Source organism: Asterias amurensis, chromosome 1, assembly GCF_032118995.1.
Source record: "Asterias amurensis chromosome 1, ASM3211899v1".
NCBI lineage: Eukaryota > Metazoa > Echinodermata > Asteroidea > Forcipulatida > Asteriidae > Asterias > Asterias amurensis.
Window position 1 is genome coordinate 25,880,425 of NC_092648.1, and position 21,016 is coordinate 25,901,440.

Here is a 21,016-nt window from a genome sequence, read left to right on the forward strand (position 1 = left end):
GACTACTAATCGAGCTCAAATTGTCACAGGTTTGTTATTTTAAGCATAACAAAATGTTGAGATACACCAAGTGAGAAGACCGGTCTTTGACAATTACCAATAGTGTCCACTGCCTTTAAACACAAAAGAGCTATCGGTCCGATTCGTTATTTAGTCTCAAAAAAAGTTTGGTAAACTTTACCCTATAACAAAACTTGAACACAATCAAAAGAAATGTCATGTCATATTTGCGGCGCTTTTGGCCATCACTATAAAATCCTTGTTACTCGTGTGCTCTAGTATTAATTAAGTACAACTGCAAACTGAGGAAAACCACAGTAATTCTTTAAAGTTCATATCACTCTAAATAAAAAAAAAGACACTGGTTCTGGGTTTTTGAGGAGATTTTATACATTTTGGCTCAGTTTTGGAATTGGAGAAGTGCCTCATAAAAACTGACGGCAAGTCGGTGAGGCAAGTCGGTGAGGCAAGTCGGTGAGGCAAGTCGGTTTTTTTTTGGGGGGGGGGGGTGAATTAGAAAAAAATCCAAACGGCTGACACGCACAAAAATTGACGAGAAATCCGTAGTTTAGTGGTCTGAAAATATATCTGCTTGGTGTTCAAGAGGTTGAGAGACCTTTTAAATAGTTTTTGAGTACTGATTAATATTTAGTATTATTTTAACATTGGTTACTGAGAGGTTATTAAATTGTACACAGTGGTGCACCCTCATTGACGATCCTGCTTTTCGTTGTGTGTCATAGAGGGCGCTATAATCTACTGTTTGGGATGCGGAAAGTCTACTATCGGAAAGTCTATACTATCTGGATCGAAACGGAAATCAGACAGATCAAACCGTATTCAGTTCGAGACGTTCAGTGACAGAGAACACTGCAAAAACTGGGCTGTTGAATCGACACCATGATGGGTATTGTCACATAATTTTAGATACACAAGAGAGAATACAAATAAACATCGTAAGGTGTTAAAATAACACATGTTATTGTGTTGGCAGAAATTAGTGTCATTATAACACCCTAGTGGGTTAACTTTGGATTTTCTTTTCTGTATCTAATGTGACAACACCTGGTGTCGGTTTTACCACCCCGTTGTTTTGTAGTGTGAGATGTGTATGGTATACCATAATGTGTATAGATCACAACTTGTTCAGTTGGAAATGACAGTTATCGTGTTTGGTTTGCATCGAGTCCGTCTCGGGAGCATTTCATGTTTTTCTGTACATCAAAATATTGTCAATGTCGTTGTGCATTTCAGTGAGAAGTTTGTTTTTCTTTACTTCCTCGGGGTACTTTTGTAACACAAAACACGATAATATCCACAGATCTACATTCAACTTACAAAGTTTGAAGATTTAATGTGAAAGATTTGTTCCAGATTTAATTAAACTTTTTAACACAACAACAATGTGGTTACATTTGAATAGTCGTGTTCCTTAGTGGGTTAAGTAGTGTGTGCACCAAGTATCGTGTTGAGATTTGCCATGGCAACGATGTTTCATAACATCGTAAACACTGTATTACTTAAGTACAACAATGGTCCATTATTAATTTACACATGAGTCGTTTAGAAAACACCATCTGCATTAATACTTAATGCCTTCATTAAATGAGGCATATAGGGCATATTTGGTAATTGTCAAGGACCAGTATTCAGCTATCCCAGTATATTTAAAGGAACACATTGCCTTGGATCGGTCGAGTTGGTCTTGTAAAAAGCGTTTGTAACCGTTTGTTAAAAATTGCATATGGGTAGAAAGATGTTGTGAAAGTACAATATAATGATCCACACAAACATGCCTCGAAATTGCACGGTTTTCCTTTTACCTCGTCGACTAATGACGGTCGGCTATTTATGGGAGTCAAATTTTTAGCTCCCATAAATGGCCGACCGTGTTAGTTAGCAAAGTAAAATGAAAACCGTGCATTTTTGAGGCAAATTTGTGTGGATCATTGTATTCTACTTTTAAAACATCTATCCAATCATATGCATTTTATAACAAACGGTTACAAACGCTTTTTATAGACCAACTCGTCCGATCCAAGGCAACGTGTTCCTTTAAGCATAACATTACAAATCTGTGGAAATTTGGACTAAATTCGTCATCGAAGCCGACAGAGAATAATGAAAGAAAAACACCCTTGTTGCACAAAATAATGAGTGTGCTCTCAGATGACTGCAGCTGAAGTATTTTGTTATTTGAGGAAGAAATTACACCTCCTTCTAAATAAACTATACTTCAGAGGGAGCCGTTAATTTCTCACAATGTTTTATGTCAACAGCTCCCCATTGCTCATTGTTATGCTAAAGTAATTACCAGTAGTGTCCAATGCCTTTAAAGACCCTGTATACACCTTTGGTAATAATTTTATTGTCCAAGACCAACGTATAAATATGAATAAAATAACAAACCTGTGAAATTTTGAACTCAAACACCCTTGTCGCACAGCACTGTGTGCTTTCAATTGCCTCCTGAGGTCTCGAACTCAATTCAAATAATTTATTTTAGTGAGAAATTACCTCTTTCTCAAAAACTGCGTTACTTCAGGGAGCTGTTTCTCGGGAGCATTTCATGTTTTTCTGTACATCAAAATATTGTCAATGTCGTTGTGCATTTCAGTGAGAAGTTTGTTTTTCTTTACTTCCTCGGGGTACTTTTGTAACACAAAACACGATAATATCCACAGATCTACATTCAACTTACAAAGTTTGAAGATTTAATGTGAAAGATTTGTTCCAGATTTAATTAAACTTTTTAACACAACAACAATGTGGTTACATTTGAATAGTCGTGTTCCTTAGTGGGTTAAGTAGTGTGTGCACCAAGTATCGTGTTGAGATTTGCCATGGCAACGATGTTTCATAACATCGTAAACACTGTATTACTTAAGTACAACAATGGTCCATTATTAATTTACACATGAGTCGTTTAGAAAACACCATCTGCATTAATACTTAATGCCTTCATTAAATGAGGCATATAGGGCATATTTGGTAATTGTCAAGGACCAGTATTCAGCTATCCCAGTATATTTAAAGGAACACATTGCCTTGGATCGGTCGAGTTGGTCTTGTAAAAAGCGTTTGTAACCGTTTGTTATAAATTGCATATGGGTAGAAAGATGTTGTGAAAGTACAATATAATGATCCACACAAACATGCCTCGAAATTGCACGGTTTTCCTTTTACCTCGTCGACTAATGACGGTCGGCTATTTATGGGAGTCAAATTTTTAGCTCCCATAAATGGCCGACCGTGTTAGTTAGCAAAGTAAAATGAAAACCGTGCATTTTTGAGGCAAATTTGTGTGGATCATTGTATTCTACTTTTAAAACATCTATCCAATCATATGCATTTTATAACAAACGGTTACAAACGCTTTTTATAGACCAACTCGTCCGATCCAAGGCAACGTGTTCCTTTAAGCATAACATTACAAATCTGTGGAAATTTGGACTAAATTCGTCATCGAAGCCGACAGAGAATAATGAAAGAAAAACACCCTTGTTGCACAAAATAATGAGTGTGCTCTCAGATGACTGCAGCTGAAGTATTTTGTTATTTGAGGAAGAAATTACACCTCCTTCTAAATAAACTATACTTCAGAGGGAGCCGTTAATTTCTCACAATGTTTTATGTCAACAGCTCCCCATTGCTCATTGTTATGCTAAAGTAATTACCAGTAGTGTCCAATGCCTTTAAAGACCCTGTATACACCTTTGGTAATAATTTTATTGTCCAAGACCAACGTATAAATATGAATAAAATAACAAACCTGTGAAATTTTGAACTCAAACACCCTTGTCGCACAGCACTGTGTGCTTTCAATTGCCTCCTGAGGTCTCGAACTCAATTCAAATAATTTATTTTAGTGAGAAATTACCTCTTTCTCAAAAACTGCGTTACTTCAGGGAGCTGTTTCTCACAATATGTTTCATCAACAGCTTGTCTATTGTTCGTTAATACCAAAGTAAGTTTATATGCCAACAATTATTTTGAGTAATTGCCAATAGTGTTCAGTGCCTTTAATTATTCCTTCCAGCAACTTCAGGATTCTGTGACCGGAGAACAAGTCCTCGCCTATGGTGATTTCCAATGCCTTGAGATTGGGCGCTTTGGGCTATTACAACTGTTTGTTGTTTAAATTAAATATAATTGGAAATATATTTTAAAAACAATAAAAATGATAATATCCCTTGATTATGTTTGTTTTATGTAGTTTCATGACAGAGCGTGGTCCGCTCTTTTGTAGAAACAAAGTGTTACTGGGTGTATTTCAAGAGACAATTTGTTGTTGATGATAAATCACTCCTCACATTGTTTTTGTTTTTGCACGAACAGCTCTTTGACAACAACAAAAACAAGGAGCAATTCCAAAAAGCAACATTTGGAGAGATTTTGAAGGCAAGATGCCCCAACATTGATCTTTTCACCTCAGTCCATAACCGTCTGTCCCTCCCGGGGGTTATTAGATTTATATAACCCAATCTTACTTAGCTCTGATCAACAAACCCAAACTACTTCAGCTTTAATTAGTCATAATAATACTAACTTCGACTTTCCCCTTCCAACATACTTCTTTCGCAAACAATACCAGACTACTGACAATAAAATGCGCCGAAGAAAGAGCCTTGAAATTTTGAAGATTAGTCTTCAGTCATGACATCACCTGTGACCCAAATGATAATTTTGAATTAATTTCATGAGTATTTCTAAATAAAATTTAGTGGAGCCTAAACGAAACAGCAAGGAACTATAGTCCTTGTCCTATATGCCTGAACTAAACACAACACTATCAGTCAGATGGATTGTAAGCTACATAACGTTTGTCATATAAAGTACATATCCTGATTGACATCCGGCACTTTGTCAGATAAAAGGGAGATGTTTAGATTAGTCAGATGATCTTGATCTTTAGCTGGGAGATAGCCAAATCTTTGCATCATTTTAGAACAGGTTCCAACTTCCTCAATGGTTTTAACAGTTGGGAAACTGAGACTAGAGCGCCAAGATTGGTAGACTTGACTTGACACTCGCGAGGTGGAGTAAGTCCCGGCTACGTGAGCACTCGTGTGTTCTTGAATCCACCTGGACACGTTCCCAGGAACAGCACCAAGACCAGTGAAATTATAGATGCGTCGAGCCGCTTCGTGTGGATCCAAAGAGACATCCTCGTACCTCAGGAGTAAATAGTTGTCTTGGAATTTGGGCAGGTTCTTCCCCACGTCCGTGTTGTGCAAATTGTTCCAACAATAATTGGTAAGTGCTGCCCTCGTTCCGTCCGTAAATGTTTCTACTTTGTCTGCCGTTTTCTTGATATCGTTCATGGCAAGCACACGAGAAGCGATCATCCCTCTCGGATCACGAACGAGATGAATCACTTTCAGATTGACCGTCTTGTCTTTGATCAACGGTAACAGACTTCCAATATCAGAGATACGAATTGATTTGATCGCAACTTTGTTCAAATTCATACATATGCGCATGAAATGCTGAGGTGTCATTTTCCCACACTCAAATTCAGACGAATTACTTGACTTCTTGGAGCAAAGCTCTTTGTACACACTCGGGGCTTTCTTTAACAACTCTTCCGGAACCTGCCCCGATAACCACTTAAAATAATATTCATAACCAGTCAAGTTACATTGATAAATGCTGTCCAACAAATCAATGAAAAGCGGCTGCAAGAATACAGCACCTCGTTGATGAAGAGTGTTATGAAGGGGGAGGCCGGGTTCAAAAAGATAGAAAATGTCACTATTTTGGCCGAACATCTCACCAACGAAGGAAGATCCAGTTCTCATTGCTGCTAAGATTATAATCTTCACACCGCTTGGAGTATCTTCGGTAGTCCTGGGTTTTGGAATAGAAGTACAAAGCCGGGGTTGTCCAGACTTCTGAAAACCGGTGTGAGGATTTTCCGTCACCTTGATCTCCCCTTCCTCACCACCGCCACCAACCTCCGGGGGCGATACCGCCATGTAGACGGTAGTTATAGGCATAACTTGACTCGCACGGTGTTCTTGTGGCTGATTCATAACAGCAGAACCATCCAGCGATGCAGCATTTCTGGCGATCAAAACAAAACACGCTGTCGATAAAAAAACAAACATTCCGATGACAAAAACCCTGAAGTTCTTGGCGATTTCTCGAGCCATATTTAAGATTCAATGCCAACTTATCAGTTCAAGGGATAATAATTTTGTGATCACCATTTCCAACTCAATCCACGGTTGTTGAAGCCAGACCTTCTTTGTGCAAGAACGTACCGTGAGGACTATACGTCCTCTGTTTGTGTCTTCACAATCCAAACAGACCAACGTCAGAGTGTCGACTATCTGTATACATTCAGCAATGGAGGAAGGAAGAAACATCAATTACACTCACTCACACTGCGCCAGAGGTGTTGCTTATCTATACAGTAAATCAACATTGTTAATTTGATGCTTAAAGTAGACCTCATGACAGCATATAGAGCAAAATAATAGCAAATAGCTATATTATGCGAGCAAGATGTCGGTACTGCACTTAGCCATTACATGATAATCGGCCTAATTAAACCCCGAAGATACATACATCTCAGCATTACAGAGCCTGTTGGCCTACCTACTACGCTGTTTATATTGAGCCTGATGATGTAGAACAGAGGCTAGGCAAGTTGACGTTCATGTAGCACTTCCCGGGAAGTGCTACATCCCCCCTTGTGGATGGTTCATCCATCATTAATGAAACAGAGACAGGACGTTCATTATAACACGTGTCACTTGTCGTAAAGCAATTCTGACACGATGCAAAGCCTTGATTGAAGGGCCTAATTATAGCAAAAACGAAATTCGTGAGATTATTATTAATAAAAGTGAGTTCCATATGATGGTAGAACATCATTTTTATTTCCTATCGCTTACAAAATCACGCCGCACGGAAATTCTCCGTTCCGGCATACAATGTACGTTATACGGTACGAGTTGACTTGGGTACGAGTTGACCTGGGTACGAGTTGACCTGGGTACGAGTTGACTTGGGTACGAGTTGACTTGGGTACAATATTTTGGGTACGAGTTGACTTGGGTACGAGCTGACTTGGGTACGAGTTGACCTGTTTCGAAAAGGGAAGTAGGGTAAGCGTTTTAGAATGCTCAGCTTCAGAGAAAGGCGCTCTGCCCAAAGACACAGACCTCGAAAGTGATCGTGGTATAGTACTCATAGGCCAGTGCGCGCTCTAGTTCTTATATGGTGGTACTGTACTCTACCGGTGACACTGGTGGTGGGATGGGTCACGGGGATATTTACTAGACTGGACCCCTGTCATAGAGTTATATATAAGAACTAGAGGGCGCACGAGTGATGCTTCGTGCACAAACGCCACGGGACCGCAAGATGACAAGCGCGTCATTCTGCACGCGCGTTGAATATGAAATACACGTTTGAGGTTTTTTTTATTGAACGCTCACGCGATGCTGTTTGTTCAACTTACAAAGTGACCGCACAAACACACGCTGTGAGATAGCTGTTTTGTCAACTTAGAAAATGGCCGCCTGCTCGCATACCGGGGCGCGTATTATAGGCCAGTGCGCGCTCTAGTTCTTATATAACTCTATGACCCCTGTTATTCACGAGCCTCGAAGTGTGACGTCAGATGTTCAGACTAGGCAAAAAATGTGTTCAACGTATCTGTCAACCAATAGAGGGCGTGCTTTACATCTCCGACTGAAAAATTGTTTACATTCAACGCGATACAACAGCCAGCAGGTAAAACTCCAATATTATATCCCACCCATTACTCTGCCTAGTTATAAAGTTAATAAAGGTCCATGATTAGAGAAATGCAGCGGAATAACGCCGTTTGTATGTTGGTAAGTCAGCCAGGGTCCGTTCTTTCTGTACACATTAAAAACGAAAAAAGTTGACAATTTTCAAATGTAGAGTGTGTTGTGAAGTTGTGTTCACAGTGTTGGTCATGTTTGTGTGTGGACAAGTCGACCTTCTCACATGGACTGTGGAGGTAGAACCTCTCACCTCAGACTCAGAGACTCAGTTGATCATCTGATCGAGGTAGAATTGGATCATAAGATCTAAGATGGGGCTCTGAAAAGTTTTGAGCTAAAAAAAAAGGAAAAAAAAAGAAAATAAAGACAGGAAGGAAGCCATATGAAGATTAAGATTAAGAAAACATCTTTATTAAATTAAATTAAACTTTAAAGGAAGGTTTATTGCGATTCAGAACCGCAATGCGTTGTAACCTGTAGTTTGAGAAAGTACAAGCATTACAATATTACTTGCTGAAAAACACACTAAATGTTTGGCTTACAATTAACCAACTAAAGCTGAGCTGACACAAAAGGAAGACAGCGCCTTAGTCTAGTGCACAGTGGTTTTGAGCCATGGAGTTCGAGGGGCCTAACTCAAGCAATTCTTTTTTTTAGATTTATAATAATATTAGGGCCTGTACTGTAGTCAGATTTATGTATTTCACACTAAATCAACCCGAGTTCCTTTACAACTTAAAACATACGTCATAAAGAGTCAAATGAGAAAAAAAGAAAGAAAAAAAGACATGCACAGGGTATGTACATTACATGTTACCCTTATGTAATTAAAACAGCCGAATGGTACATTAATTTAAAGCCATTGGACACTTTCGGTAAACAGTGTTGTCCAAAGGCCCACACTTCGTGTAACACAACTAATATATAAAATAACTAACTAATAATATATGAAAATTTAGGCTCAATCGGTCATCGGAGTCGGGAGAAAATAACGGGAAAAACCCACCCTTGTTTCCGCACGTTTCGCCGTGTCATGACATGTGTTTAAAATAAATCCGTAATTCTCATGGAATAATATTTCAAGAGAAGTCTTTCACCATGACCTTCTGTAAACCCTGTAAGTTATTTGTAAATCTGTGAACTTTTTTTTTTTTTTTCCGACAGTGTATAATGGCTTTAAAGCCATTGGACCCTTTCGGTAAACAGTATTGTCCAAGGCCCACACTTCGTGTATCACAACTTCTATATCAAATAACAAACTTGTGAAAATTTGGGCTTAATCGGTCATCGGAGTCGGGAGAAAATAACGGGAAAACCCACCCTTGTATCCGCGCGTTTCGCCGTGTCATGACATGTGTTTAAAATAAATCCGTAATTCTCGTTAATAAGAATTGATATTGTTTTACTGTTTTCTCAAAAAGTAAAGCATTTCATGGAATCATATTTCAAGAGAAGTATTTCACCACTACCTTCTGTAAACCCTGTAAGTTATTTGTAAATCTGTGAACTTTTTTTTTTTTCCTGTACCGAAAGGGTCCAATGGCTTTAAAGCAGATCTTTTATTTTTTTCCTTTGGACAGAGCATTTTCACCCGATGATGTAATGAGCTAGACAGTATGGCAGAGGTTCATGTTATTGGTGAGATCATCGGGGCAAGTGGATTTCCAAACCATAGTCTTTTTTGTAAATGGGGAATACATGCAGGTAAGTTTTTCAATTCATCTTCTTCTTTGTCTTGCTCCTCTTGCCCATGCCCAGGCCGAGGACACTGCCGTCTGGGCAGCAACAGTGAAGTTACTTCAGTTGTGCCTGGCCTGGGCTTTCTTTTTACCTTTTGTCAGTGAAGCCTAGCCCCTGGTTTTCACATATTTTCCTTGAGGCAGTCTGCCCAACAACTGACAAGGTCACTTGCCCAGCCCCAAGGTTGAGTTCATAGAGTTGTCATGATCTTGTGGCATATTAAAGCCACTTTTCGAACCTCTGTGAATAAAGGCTTTGCAACAAAACATTGAATACATGCCTTGAATTTCATTCCTGAAGGGACACAAACTTTTCTCTGGTAAGGGGTAGTTGTATTGAACCTTTGCACAAAGGGCACCACAGCAAAAGCACCTGAGGGGCACCACGGCAATTGCTGTGGATGCTGTGGGTTGTTTCGAGGCCTGACACCATTCCTTCCATTTCTTTTAGGTGGTGCATGGAAAGTAATAGCTGGAGCTAGAGAGGGGCAGACCCAGGTAGACCTCCCTCAGAATGAGGCTTTCGCTGCCTGGAGTCATCCTATCGACATTCATTTTGCCACCAAGGGTCTTCAAGGTACGTTGGTTGTCAATATTTTTCTACTGTCACAGAAATTAGGGATCTTTCAACTAGGCCTGGGCGACTAGTGAAAAAAGCAAAGCCCGCATTTTCATAAGTAAATTATATTGTCGTGAATAGTCAAGAGCGACACAATTGGTTCACCAAACAGGTAGTCCCGTCTTTTTTTGTAGTAGCCTGTAGTCGTGGCAGCCAGATTAACCGTGTATTTGAAAAACATAGTCGCGACTCAACTAAGAAATCAATAGTTGCCACTACGACACTAGTCGCCAAGGCATGCTTTCCAACATGCATGACTATAAGGACCAAATTCAAGGCTCAGCAGAGTTTTGTAAAAGTTAACTGATGCAGGCTTAAATGCAAATAGCCACCTTGAATTGCGTGCTTGAGTGGCCATTGGGTTTTGGCAGTGCTTCGTGTTGTAATGTGTGGCTCACTAGCCTACAGGAGTTCATGAAGTGATTATGTTTTAGTTTATTGTGGCTGGGCAGTCATAGTGTTACCTTTACTAATCGGTTTCACGGTTTCATAGAGAAACAGAAGGTGTTATGGATCCAATAAACTATTTGATTATACCTCATACATATTCATGACCGAGAGTTGAGTTCTTATTGGTCCATTCATCATCACGTGCCAGGTGCTACTTTTGCTAATTACCAAGCGCGCACGCGAGTAGTCACACACATGGGAAATGCACATGACAAGTAGAATAGCGCCCGGGCGCTATTCTACTTGTCATTCGCAATAGACTGTGCAAGTCTCGCGCAGTCTCGCGCGTATTTGAACTTCCGGGACCTTTATTGTCCCAACCTTTACGTTGGGGAGATTTTGTTTCGTCCATTATTTTAGTTTAACGTACCTTATGACCATAGAAAAATACATATGTTGTTGTAGATGTAGTACTAGTTAACAATAGAAGTACAAATAAATTCAACAAAATAACGAAGAAAAACCTATATTTTAACTTGACTTCAGGTCAAGTTACTTGACAAAAATTAAGAATTTGTGCCCAACTCCGATCGAGAAACTGGGTGAAAAGCCTTTACATTGGTCATTTAAGCGTCAGCTTCCTGTTTAAACTGCGTCACGCGATAATCTAACGCCCTCGCGACCATTGTGCAACCGCGTAAAACCCAGCTTTTGATAATTTCACAATCGGGCGTAGATTTGCAACAGGGGATTCAAAAAATTTAAGATCAAATAAACATCCTTGTCCCAGAATTTTCCTTTTGTCTATACATAAACTATAACCGATTAATTGCACAAATGCTTAACAAGCTAAGACTAAATTGAACAAGCTCTAATGAGTATTTTTGTTGTTCAAATTCGGTATTTTTAATAATTTAAAGCCTAGATTAGATTTGATTTGATTTGATAACAAACAAGTTTTTCATTTGTCAAGTTTTCTCGCTCCGGTGCGCGCGAGACTGGCACAGTCTATACCATTGTGGGACAGGTCAGCCTGGGCGCTATTCTACTTGTCATTCGCATTACCTGTTACGATCGTGGTACTGTTTTGTATACACGCACGAACATCGCTCTTTAGCGGCGACATCCAACACATGAACAAACTTATCATGTGCATTTTATTTCCCAGTCGTCATTTTTCCTTGCTCCAAATCATGCTCCGGTAACTGAATATGTATGATGTATAGTAGAGGATTCTCGGTATTGGAAGTTGGCTCTTAGTATTGGAAAATGACCAACTAGTTCCCTCGGCTTCGCTTCGGGAACTAGATTGTCAACTTCCAATACCTTGGGGAGCTAATATCACCCTCATAATGTCACCCTCAAACCATGGTATATTTGTTTTATTAGCAATCAACAAATTGCCTGTTTATTTAAGCTTTGAACTGGACCATTATAATGACTCTTTCAGCATTCTCCCTCAACAGTTGTCCACTGGTCACATGTCTTCTTCTGCTTATCGAGTCCACACACCAGCTAGAATGGAACATTGTGTTTCAGCCAGAACTGAGCACAATCTTTGCATTTTAGTTATTTTCATTAGGTCGCCAGCCTCGCATTTCTGCTCCAGCTGGAGACATCTGAGTTGTTGATCCATAAACTAAGTTCATAACAACCATAGACACTTGACTCCCACCCAAAAGAAATAATAATCTCAGAAATTCTAACAAACTTTGCTCAATCAACAGGTACAAAAACAGCCCAATTCCATCTCTAACCACACTTCTCAACAGTTGAAATTTTTACTACTTGTTTTTTTTAATGGAGCTGGAATCCAAGTATTTTGTCCCCCTTTTTATTCGTTTTCCTTTTTGTACATAATCGTTATTCAATTTATTTGTCTGTAAAACACTTCCTTTTTTTATTCTGAGGAATTCAAATTTAAGTGATCAATCAAGCACGTCGTTGTACCAGACAAAATTCAAATCTGACACGCAAACGGCTCATTAATTACTCACAATTGGTTTTAAAAAGGCAAATCTTACCTGTTAAAAGTGCAGCTTACCTCTTCGTCTTTTCATTTCATGTCATTTAATTCGCCAAACATTAAGTCCAAAGACAAACAAAATATTTTGTATACAATGACAAAATTGTGCCTGCCAAATTGAAATTTATTGACAACTGAAATTATTGTGCAAACAATTATATTAAGGCATTACAATTGTCCAGGTTTATGACAATTTTCAAAAATAATTTTTGTTTACACATTTTTTTTGTAAATTCAATTGAATTATTAGGATGGCCAAAGCTGAAGTTTGAAGTGTACCATCAGGATGACTATGGACGCAATGAACTCTATGGGTACGGCTTCTGCCATCTGCCTACATCCCCAGGCACACACAACATTGAATGTGTTACATGGCGTCCCACAGGCACCTCCAGAGAGCAGATATCGCAGTTCTTCATCGGCGGTGCCCCCCAGCTACGCAATCCTGACCTGGTGCACAGCGCTGAACGATATGCTTTGAGCACTTCAGCGATGGGAAAAGTCCACTTGCAGCTCGGCATTATCTTCAGGAACTTTGACCGGTACGGTGTGGAGTGCTAGGGATTGAAGGAGCACTCTCACCCAGTAAAGATACATCCACTCGGACCTGGAATTACATAAAGGCCAAGGAGGTCATGACCTCTGTTGCCCATGGTCTTGACCTTGGTGCCCCTTCAAAAATTTCCCATTGACTTTAAGAATTTCAAATGGAAGTGCCCTTTGCAAAATAAACTTGCCCTTTCAAAATGTTTAAAAATGAAACTCCAGGCCTGATGACTGTTATTAGCAAGATCTGAGGAATTGGATTCACTTTGGAGGTGAATTTTAGAGATGAAAGGCTAATGAAGCATGGACTTCATCATCATCATTTGGACCTCGGTCGACCATCATCATTCTTGATAAAGACAGTTAGTGGTGTAACTACCTGGCAGCAAGCAAGTTCTTCAGACATTTTTGTAGTTCATGAGGGTTTTTTAACTCATAGACACTTTGGAACTACTGTGTTTTTATGCTGTTTGCCAGTAGAGAAATCACCTAACATCACAAGGCCAGACAGCCACTTCAAAGTAAGGGCCACACTACGGATTTACAGTAAAACAATCAAACGGTTCTAAAACCAAAGGTACACTTTGCCTTTTAAGCTCAACAAAATGATGCTCACAAGAATAAGGCTTCATGCTTAAATACCATTTTACATACTGCAAAATGTAACTGATAATCTGCTTAGTTTTGCCAAGCAGTAAAAGTATAAACAATATTATTTTCTGCTAAGCTGCTCTGCAAAAATGGGCCTATATAATGTCTTGTTACTGGACCAGGAATATTTCTGCAACATATTTTATTTATTTCTTGTTTGATATTAGCTTGACTTTATTAAGGAGTAGGTTTGGAATTGTAAAGCATAGGTGTAAACTGTAAAGTTCTCACAATAATCTGTCTGTAAAACACGAGTCAGCAGGCTGGTTTTATACTGCAGTAGGCAGTGTCTTACCAACATCATCATCATCATCATCATCAGTTGGCTGCACAGCAGGCGGACTCAAACTTTTCCCATTCTCTCCCGTCTTGTGCTATTCCCTGAATCTCAAACGGGGAGAGCAGAAAATCCAGGGAGACTAATCTTCCGATGTACTCGGGGTACAGAAGCGCGGACGACCTTGACCGCACCAAGATGCAAATTTAACATGTACTATATTGTTGCCGTACCCGCAGCTAAAAACATACTATTCTAACTGCCTCTAGCTACCGGCAATCTCGGTGGTCTAGTTGGTAAGACACTGCTCTAAAACGGAATATTATTTCTTCATCATCTTTTCCACACAGTTATCTTCGAGCCTACACAGGTCACATGTTACGTGTGAGAGTCCCTTGGTGTCTTTACCGAAAAACATGAAAAAAATAAACACATTTTCTATTTGTATGACTCAAAAGAGTCATATACATGTAGGCCAAAGGTTGTCAGGCACAAAGTGTACTTCACCAAAAGCAATTTCTTGTACAATTTAGTTACATGAGTGTGTGTAAAGCACTGTATACTCGGTACTTTCCAGAGTCCTGTGAAAAAAAACCAGGCATTTTAGTCTGCATGTGTAAATGTAATTACTTGTAGTGTATTTCACAGAAATGCTTATTTAAATATCCTCATTTAAGAATTAATAGTAGCCTTTGTTTCAACTGTTTAAAACAAAATATGGAAAAACAAATAAACAATTTAAATTCAGAAATGAATGGTCTATCAGGTTTTTAGAGTACTCTAGTGCAACACTGCCTGAAAGAAACACAATGTTAAACAATAAATTATATTTTATGTACCGTTATGGGTTCATTTTGAATTAGAGTTAGAGTGATGAAATAGAAATATTGTGTATAATTTATTTGAATGTGTATTCAAAAGCAACAATAAATCACTATGAAATTGCAGTTAAAGTTTGTTTTTCCTGGAATATTTTTTTATGAGCTGTTGGCCAAGATGTTTCTATTTTCACAATTTGACTCCTTAAGTTTCTATTAATACTAGAAAATCATGTCATGCAATCCTTGTTATACATTCTGTTTACATTTAAATATGGACATCACACTGGGATATAGTAGGATTAAACAGCCCCCCCCCCCTATCCCGCCCCACCCACCCACACAACTGAAACAAAAAAAAGAAAAAGTGTGCAAACTATTGGACATGATTCAAGTCCCGTTCTTGTGCGAGAGGACCTAGGCATAAAATCCGCCGTCGATATGTAGCAGAGTTTTCTGATGGGACTGAAAATAGAGAGATTCTCACGGGATTGGGACTTGAGTCAAGTCTAGCAAACACTGTGCCAAACAAAAGAGTACTGGAGTAGAGAGTGTAAGTTTACAAACACCCACACCGCCGAAACAGTCAACCAATCACGAAGGTATAAAACTTTGCTTGATGGCGGCATGCAGCACATCTTTTCCCTAAAAAAGTGTCAAGATGTTTGCGTGTAAATACGTTTTTCATACGGACGCATTGTATTGTATTATTGCGGATTGAGCTTGTAGAGAATTCAAGAGATATCGACGATCCATGTAGAACCGGTTTTTAATGTTTGTTTGCAGCAAGTAGGCCTAATCGATGCCCATTAAAAAAAAATGTGTCAACGAACAAAGAATAATCATTGTTGTAACTAATGGCATGCATTGACGTACGGGAGTAAACACAAGGATAGTGACTGATTAATCCTAGCTACCGTAAAATTCTAAAGGATGGCAACTGCAATACTTTCATCTTGTCTGATAAAAATGAGGTAATGTACAATTTAAATATAATTAATAAATCGCACAGTCGCTAACAAGGCACTACACTAACTTTCCGTTACACTGGCAGAGTGGCAGTGGTGTGTGTGTCAGCAGCAGGTAGTAGTCAGCAGTCAGTGGTTGTCACTGTCAGATTCACATTACCACTGCACTTGCACTTGCAGCAGAGTGTAAAAACTGTATCAATATCACCTCAATATCATAATCATGTATATAAGCAGCAGTGTGTTCTCATATTTATTTGCATTTTCCCTGTTTATTAAATCGTCATGTAAGTAAGTCATGTTGTAGTTATTAAATTTAAAGTATAGACCTGGTCGTATTATATAAAAAATATTTAAAAAATATATTAATTCAAAATAAAATTAAAAGCCTGTCATTCCATGAATCCTCTTCTTCAGCATGTTCAGAGGTCAATTTCATAGAGCTGCTTAAGCAAAAAATCTGCTTAAGCACGAAAATAGCTGGCTTTTTTTACACATGTTACAGGCCAAAATGTCATGCCATGTACATTGCTTGAGACTGGTATTTAGCTGTTGATTACTTAGCATAACAATTGAGTGGGGTCTTGGACAATAATCTGACTTTACTAAGCAAGGAATTTTTTGCTTAAGCAAACATTTTTGCTTAAGCAGCTCTATGAAATTGGGCCCAGGAGTTCAGCCTTATGATATGAATGTCTCAAATAACCCACCGCACCTACAGTAATTGCTGATGAGGTGCCCTGGGCTTTTGCTGTGGTGTCCCTTTGCAAAGTTCCAATACAAGTTTACTACATTTTCCTCATAGAAGTGCCCAGAGGAAAATTGCTGTGCCCCTTCAAGTTCAAGAGTTAAGTTTAAGACGTGTTAATATAGCCTAGGCAACCTGTATGAACTATGACTGTGACATTGACAGAGTTACTAACTTCCCAATGTTTGCCAAAGACAAGTTTGTTATCATTTGTTTTTACTTTCATTTAGCTGGAGTATGACACTCACATTTGTTGCGATTGCAAGTCTTTTAATGGACTACACATTAGCAGTGTGCCAGTGGCAAGTTGAAGTAGCCAGACAAGACAAACCATTCACGAGGAGTGCCTTTGTACAAGACAGACAGCCACTAGTTTCAATGTCAGAGTTCTTGAGCAATATTTCTGTTGCCAACATGGGCTCGTCGGATGCAATGGTAAGAGTCCTAGGTCGCTATCATAATGATCAAAGCAGGCCTTTACAGTGGCTGTGTATGGAGTCGATGGACTCGCACCCAGTTACTGCACATGAACGCTGGCCATTGATCAGGTATAGCCAACGTGCATGCAAGTGCAATTGGGTATTAAGAGTTCATATAGTTACAAATAGAGGCCTGCTATATGATCATGGACACAGTTCCCATTTAAAAAAAAAAATTAAAAGTTCAATTTTTTTCTGTTCAGACACAGAATACTCACCCACAAACAATTAAAAAGATAAAAGCAGTGTTGTCAAGGCCCATACTTCGTGTATCACAACTTATATATAAAACAACAAACCTGTGAAAATTTAAGCTCAATCGGTCATCGGAGTCGGGAGAAAATAGTGGGAAAACCCACCCTTGTTTCCTCACTCTTCGCCGTGTCATGACATGTGTTTACTATAAATCCGTAATTCTCGTTGTCAAGAATTGATAATTGTTTTAATGTTTTCTCAAAAAGTAAAGTATTTCATGGAATAGTATTTCAAGAGAAGTCTTTTACCATTACCTTCTGTAAACCCTGTAAGTTATTTGTAAATCTGTGAACTTTTTTTTTTTTTTCTGTTCCGAAAGTGTATATAATGGCTTTAAACCAGGTGTAAATAAGAATCTGCGAGGGCTGGGATAGTATTGTGTTAGATTCACCCCTTAGTGAAAATTTAAGCAGTTTGGGGTTGGGTGATGTTGAGAAAATATGAAGAATGGACTAAGTATGCCTGACGAGAAAGGGATTACATGCCATTTTTTTGTAAAGAGCTTTTTTCTAAGTTTTGTGCATGCTATGAGAACCACTTTCCTGCTAATTTTTATGTTTATATCTTCATTTACTTGCCTGGACCACAGGTTCAAGCTAAAGTTGAATCTTTAAACCGATTTCTGCTTTGGTGAAATGAATACACTAATTAATGGAATCAATGTGTGGTGAAGAGGTTTAAACCTAACAAGGCCTGGTTTTTGATAACTTTACCGAGACAAAGTCAAGGTAAATTATCAAGAACCAGTAGTTGTAAACCGATTCAACACACTTTGATTCCCATTCATAATACCTTTTCGGTCAAAAAAAATCAACACTTTTTGGTTAAAAGGTAAAATAAATGCAAAAATTATAATTGTTCAATGATTTCTTTCAACAAAACACTCCTCCAGCTATGAAATGGTAAGGCCCTCTTGTAAACAACTCCTTTAAAGGGAATGCTGTGCGCGTAGCGTGTATCTCGTAATGTGGCACAACTGTCCCGGCTGGTGTCTCCACAAATAGGAATGAAGAAGCTTTCATAAGCACAGGTGCAAGCTTGTGTTCCACGCCCATGTTTTTTACCACTTTTTACTGGTCTTAAACAAAGGTTTCTCACACCCACGTGATGCGCTTTCCACCAATAGGAATAGCGAAACTGTCTGAGGTATTTATGAATGATAACTAAGACAGCCCAAAAAGCCCCAAACCATGTCAGAATAAATATTATAAATGGTTGTTTGATTATGGGTACAATTTCAGAACTTCAAACTTATAATAATTATAGGAGAAATAGCAGCTTCTCCCCACCCCCCCCACCCCCAATACTAAGTAAAGAATCAAATTTAAAAAGTATGGGAAAGCTAAAATTAGCCACACTTATGTAGCTGTCAAAAACAATAGGTCTTACGTTTGAAACACTGATTATTTTCACGGATTGATTTCTAAGAGTTGAAAAAGAAAACAAAACTGACGACGTGAATACAAGTTTTCACTTTTAAGGGGCTTGCCTACACAAAAGTCTACAAAAAATGTATATATATTTTTTCATAATTGGAAGCAAATATTTATACATTTTACCTAAAGACTCATTTTATATAACAATATATAAACAAAATACATTGATTACTTTAAAATATTATTTGTGGAATGTTTTCGATGTCATGTTTGCCTATTTGTTTGTCTACTCCCCATGCAGGACTATTTGTCATATCCATATTTGTTATATCTCCAAGTATACTGCAATGGTTATCCATCACCTAGCGTTGGCAGAACGGTAGCAGCATCCGGTATAAATCCCACAGTAACTTTGACTTACTCCGAGCAGTCGTTTGAAGGAAGTTGCTCAAATGTTTTAGAATACACCTTGCGTGGCGCTCTAGTTAGCACCAATGATAGCAATCCACTAGCTGTCTTGAGCAATCCAGCCTGGCTAGTGCCTCTGTTATTTAACAGCCACACTAGATCGATACCAATCTGTGTGAGGACTGGAAGCACAGGCTATGATGTTGAGCCAAAAAGGTAATACATTCTTCATTGATGATCATATAGTTAACATAGTGTTCCATCTATATGAAACATGCTTCTTTGCACTCAATTTAAATACACTACAAACAAATTCTGTTCAAGTCTTTAAACTATATTTAAAGTTAAATAGACAGTACTTCAAATGGGAATGCCTCAAACCCCATATAAACAGTACAATTTCATTTTACCACAAAGCTACATGTTGGTTTTTCAGTTCTGATTAACCCTAGCAGTTCCCTGTATCAAATATGAGTAATGCTCGACCTTTTTTACAGGAATTGCAAATAAAAATCGTAGAAACAAATGGCTGTAGTCAAAGCATAGTAAATTTTCAAAGCTGACTTCAAACTTTATTTGTTGGGCATCACAACTTAAATTCTCACAAAGAACAGTAAAATTTCATTTTACCACAAAGCTACATGTTGGTTTTTCAGTTCTGATTAACCCTAGCAGTTCCCTGTATCAAATATGAGTAATGCTCGACCTTTTTTACAGGAATTGCAAATAAAAATCGTAGAAACAAATGGCTGTAGTCAAAGCATAGTAAATTTTCAAAGCTGACTTCAAACTTTATTTGTTGGGCATCACAACTTAAATTCTCACAAAGACGTGTTGCATTGTAATAAAGACAAATGCATTTTAAAAACACAATCCGGAAAACTCCCCATTATTTTTCACATAATTTATCAGGATTTTCCACTGATGGGCCCTGTGTCTTCAGATTTTCATGATGGAGAGAGGCTAAATTGCTATCACAGAGAGTCGGAAAACCACTAAAATGCAAAATCTTGCAATTCTGTAATTCCAACCCAAGAGAACATCTATTTAACATTTTCATTTCCGTACAATCTCACGACTGCTTTTAAGCAAGCCTTGAATTTCACTCCTGAATGGGCGCAGCTGGTGAGGGGCATTGTATGAGAAAAATATAAATTTGTATTGGAACTTCGCAAAGGGCACCACAGTAAAAGCGCAGGGCACAATTGACAATTGCTGTGGGTGCCGTGGATTATGTTGAGGTCTGGTTTGATTTCAAATAATAATACTGACTGTGGTTGACAATAACAATTCTCATAGGCATACTATCAGCTTGGATGGTTTCCATGAGGTACATCCCAACGGCAGCCAAGACTCAACAAGTGTCTTAGGTACAAAGGTACCCATGGAGAACATCTCCAGGAAGCTGCTGGCTGGAAGGCCCTACCAAGTTGGTCCAATCGCCAGTAGTACACCTACAAATGTCTTTGGTGCTGGGATCCCTGACTCGTCAGCTGTGATTCTCAGTAATGATGACTTGATGTCGTTTGAAGCTCTCCAGGTAAAAGACTTGGGTTCTTTTAAGAGGGGGTGCGGAGAAGGTGTTTGCCCTTTCAACAACAATTGCATTTTGTTTTCTGCTTTTTTTTCTTTCATCAAAGCAGTGAAAACTTACATAAAAAATAGTTAAAAAACAGTCATAATAATTGTGAGATATAATAAAAAACATGCAAACTTTCCAAAACAAATGCATCTTGTTCCACCATGTAAACTCAAAACAAGTTTTATAATCACTAAGGGAGGTATTGTTTTTTAAGTAAATACTATTTTCATTCAGGTTAAACGAACTTGAGCTCAATGTAGAAGTTAATTTTACTGTTTATATTTATGTTGGAATTGAGCACACAATTAACAAATTATTTGTTTTTTCTCCCTGTGTAATAAACCTCTAATTTTTAGTTGTTCTTGTAGAGC

General features: G+C 38.5%; 3 protein-coding genes across 5 annotated transcripts in view; 2 read left to right on the plus strand and 1 right to left on the minus strand.

The window, feature by feature from the left end:
- Positions 1-3,353: 3,353 nt before the first annotated feature.
- Positions 3,354-6,667, minus strand: LOC139940575 (carbohydrate sulfotransferase 3-like). Of its 2 annotated transcripts, XM_071936909.1 has the most exons (2): positions 6,604-6,667; positions 3,354-6,088 (listed from the first exon to the last, which is right to left on the minus strand). In XM_071936909.1, exon 2 carries the CDS (start codon positions 6,033-6,035, stop codon positions 4,827-4,829), a length of 1,209 nt encoding a protein of 402 aa, XP_071793010.1. In that variant the 5' UTR covers positions 6,036-6,088; positions 6,604-6,667; the 3' UTR covers positions 3,354-4,826. The 2 variants fall into 2 exon arrangements, with proteins under 2 accessions (XP_071793010.1, XP_071793001.1); XM_071936900.1 differs by lacking the exon at positions 6,604-6,667 and having other exon boundaries at positions 3,354-6,260.
- Positions 6,668-7,711: 1,044 nt separating this feature from the next.
- On the plus strand, positions 7,712-14,950 carry LOC139934581 (B9 domain-containing protein 2-like). Its single transcript, XM_071928864.1, has 4 exons — positions 7,712-7,850; positions 9,344-9,467; positions 9,954-10,079; positions 12,788-14,950. Exons 2-4 carry the CDS (start codon positions 9,380-9,382, stop codon positions 13,096-13,098), a joined length of 525 nt encoding a protein of 174 aa, XP_071784965.1. The 5' UTR covers positions 7,712-7,850; positions 9,344-9,379; the 3' UTR covers positions 13,099-14,950.
- A 472-nt stretch (positions 14,951-15,422) lies between these two features.
- LOC139934590 (cation channel sperm-associated protein subunit gamma 1-like) overlaps positions 15,423-21,016 on the plus strand; it is a 30,952-nt gene continuing 25,358 nt past the window's right edge. For both annotated transcript variants that reach the window (XM_071928876.1, XM_071928884.1), the window contains exons 1-4: positions 15,423-15,803; positions 16,776-16,980; positions 18,957-19,279; positions 20,363-20,603. In XM_071928876.1, the coding sequence (XP_071784977.1) occupies positions 15,763-15,803; positions 16,776-16,980; positions 18,957-19,279; positions 20,363-20,603 (810 nt within the window). In that variant the 5' untranslated portion in view covers positions 15,423-15,762. The remainder of the gene's footprint in view (positions 15,804-16,775; positions 16,981-18,956; positions 19,280-20,362; positions 20,604-21,016) is intronic.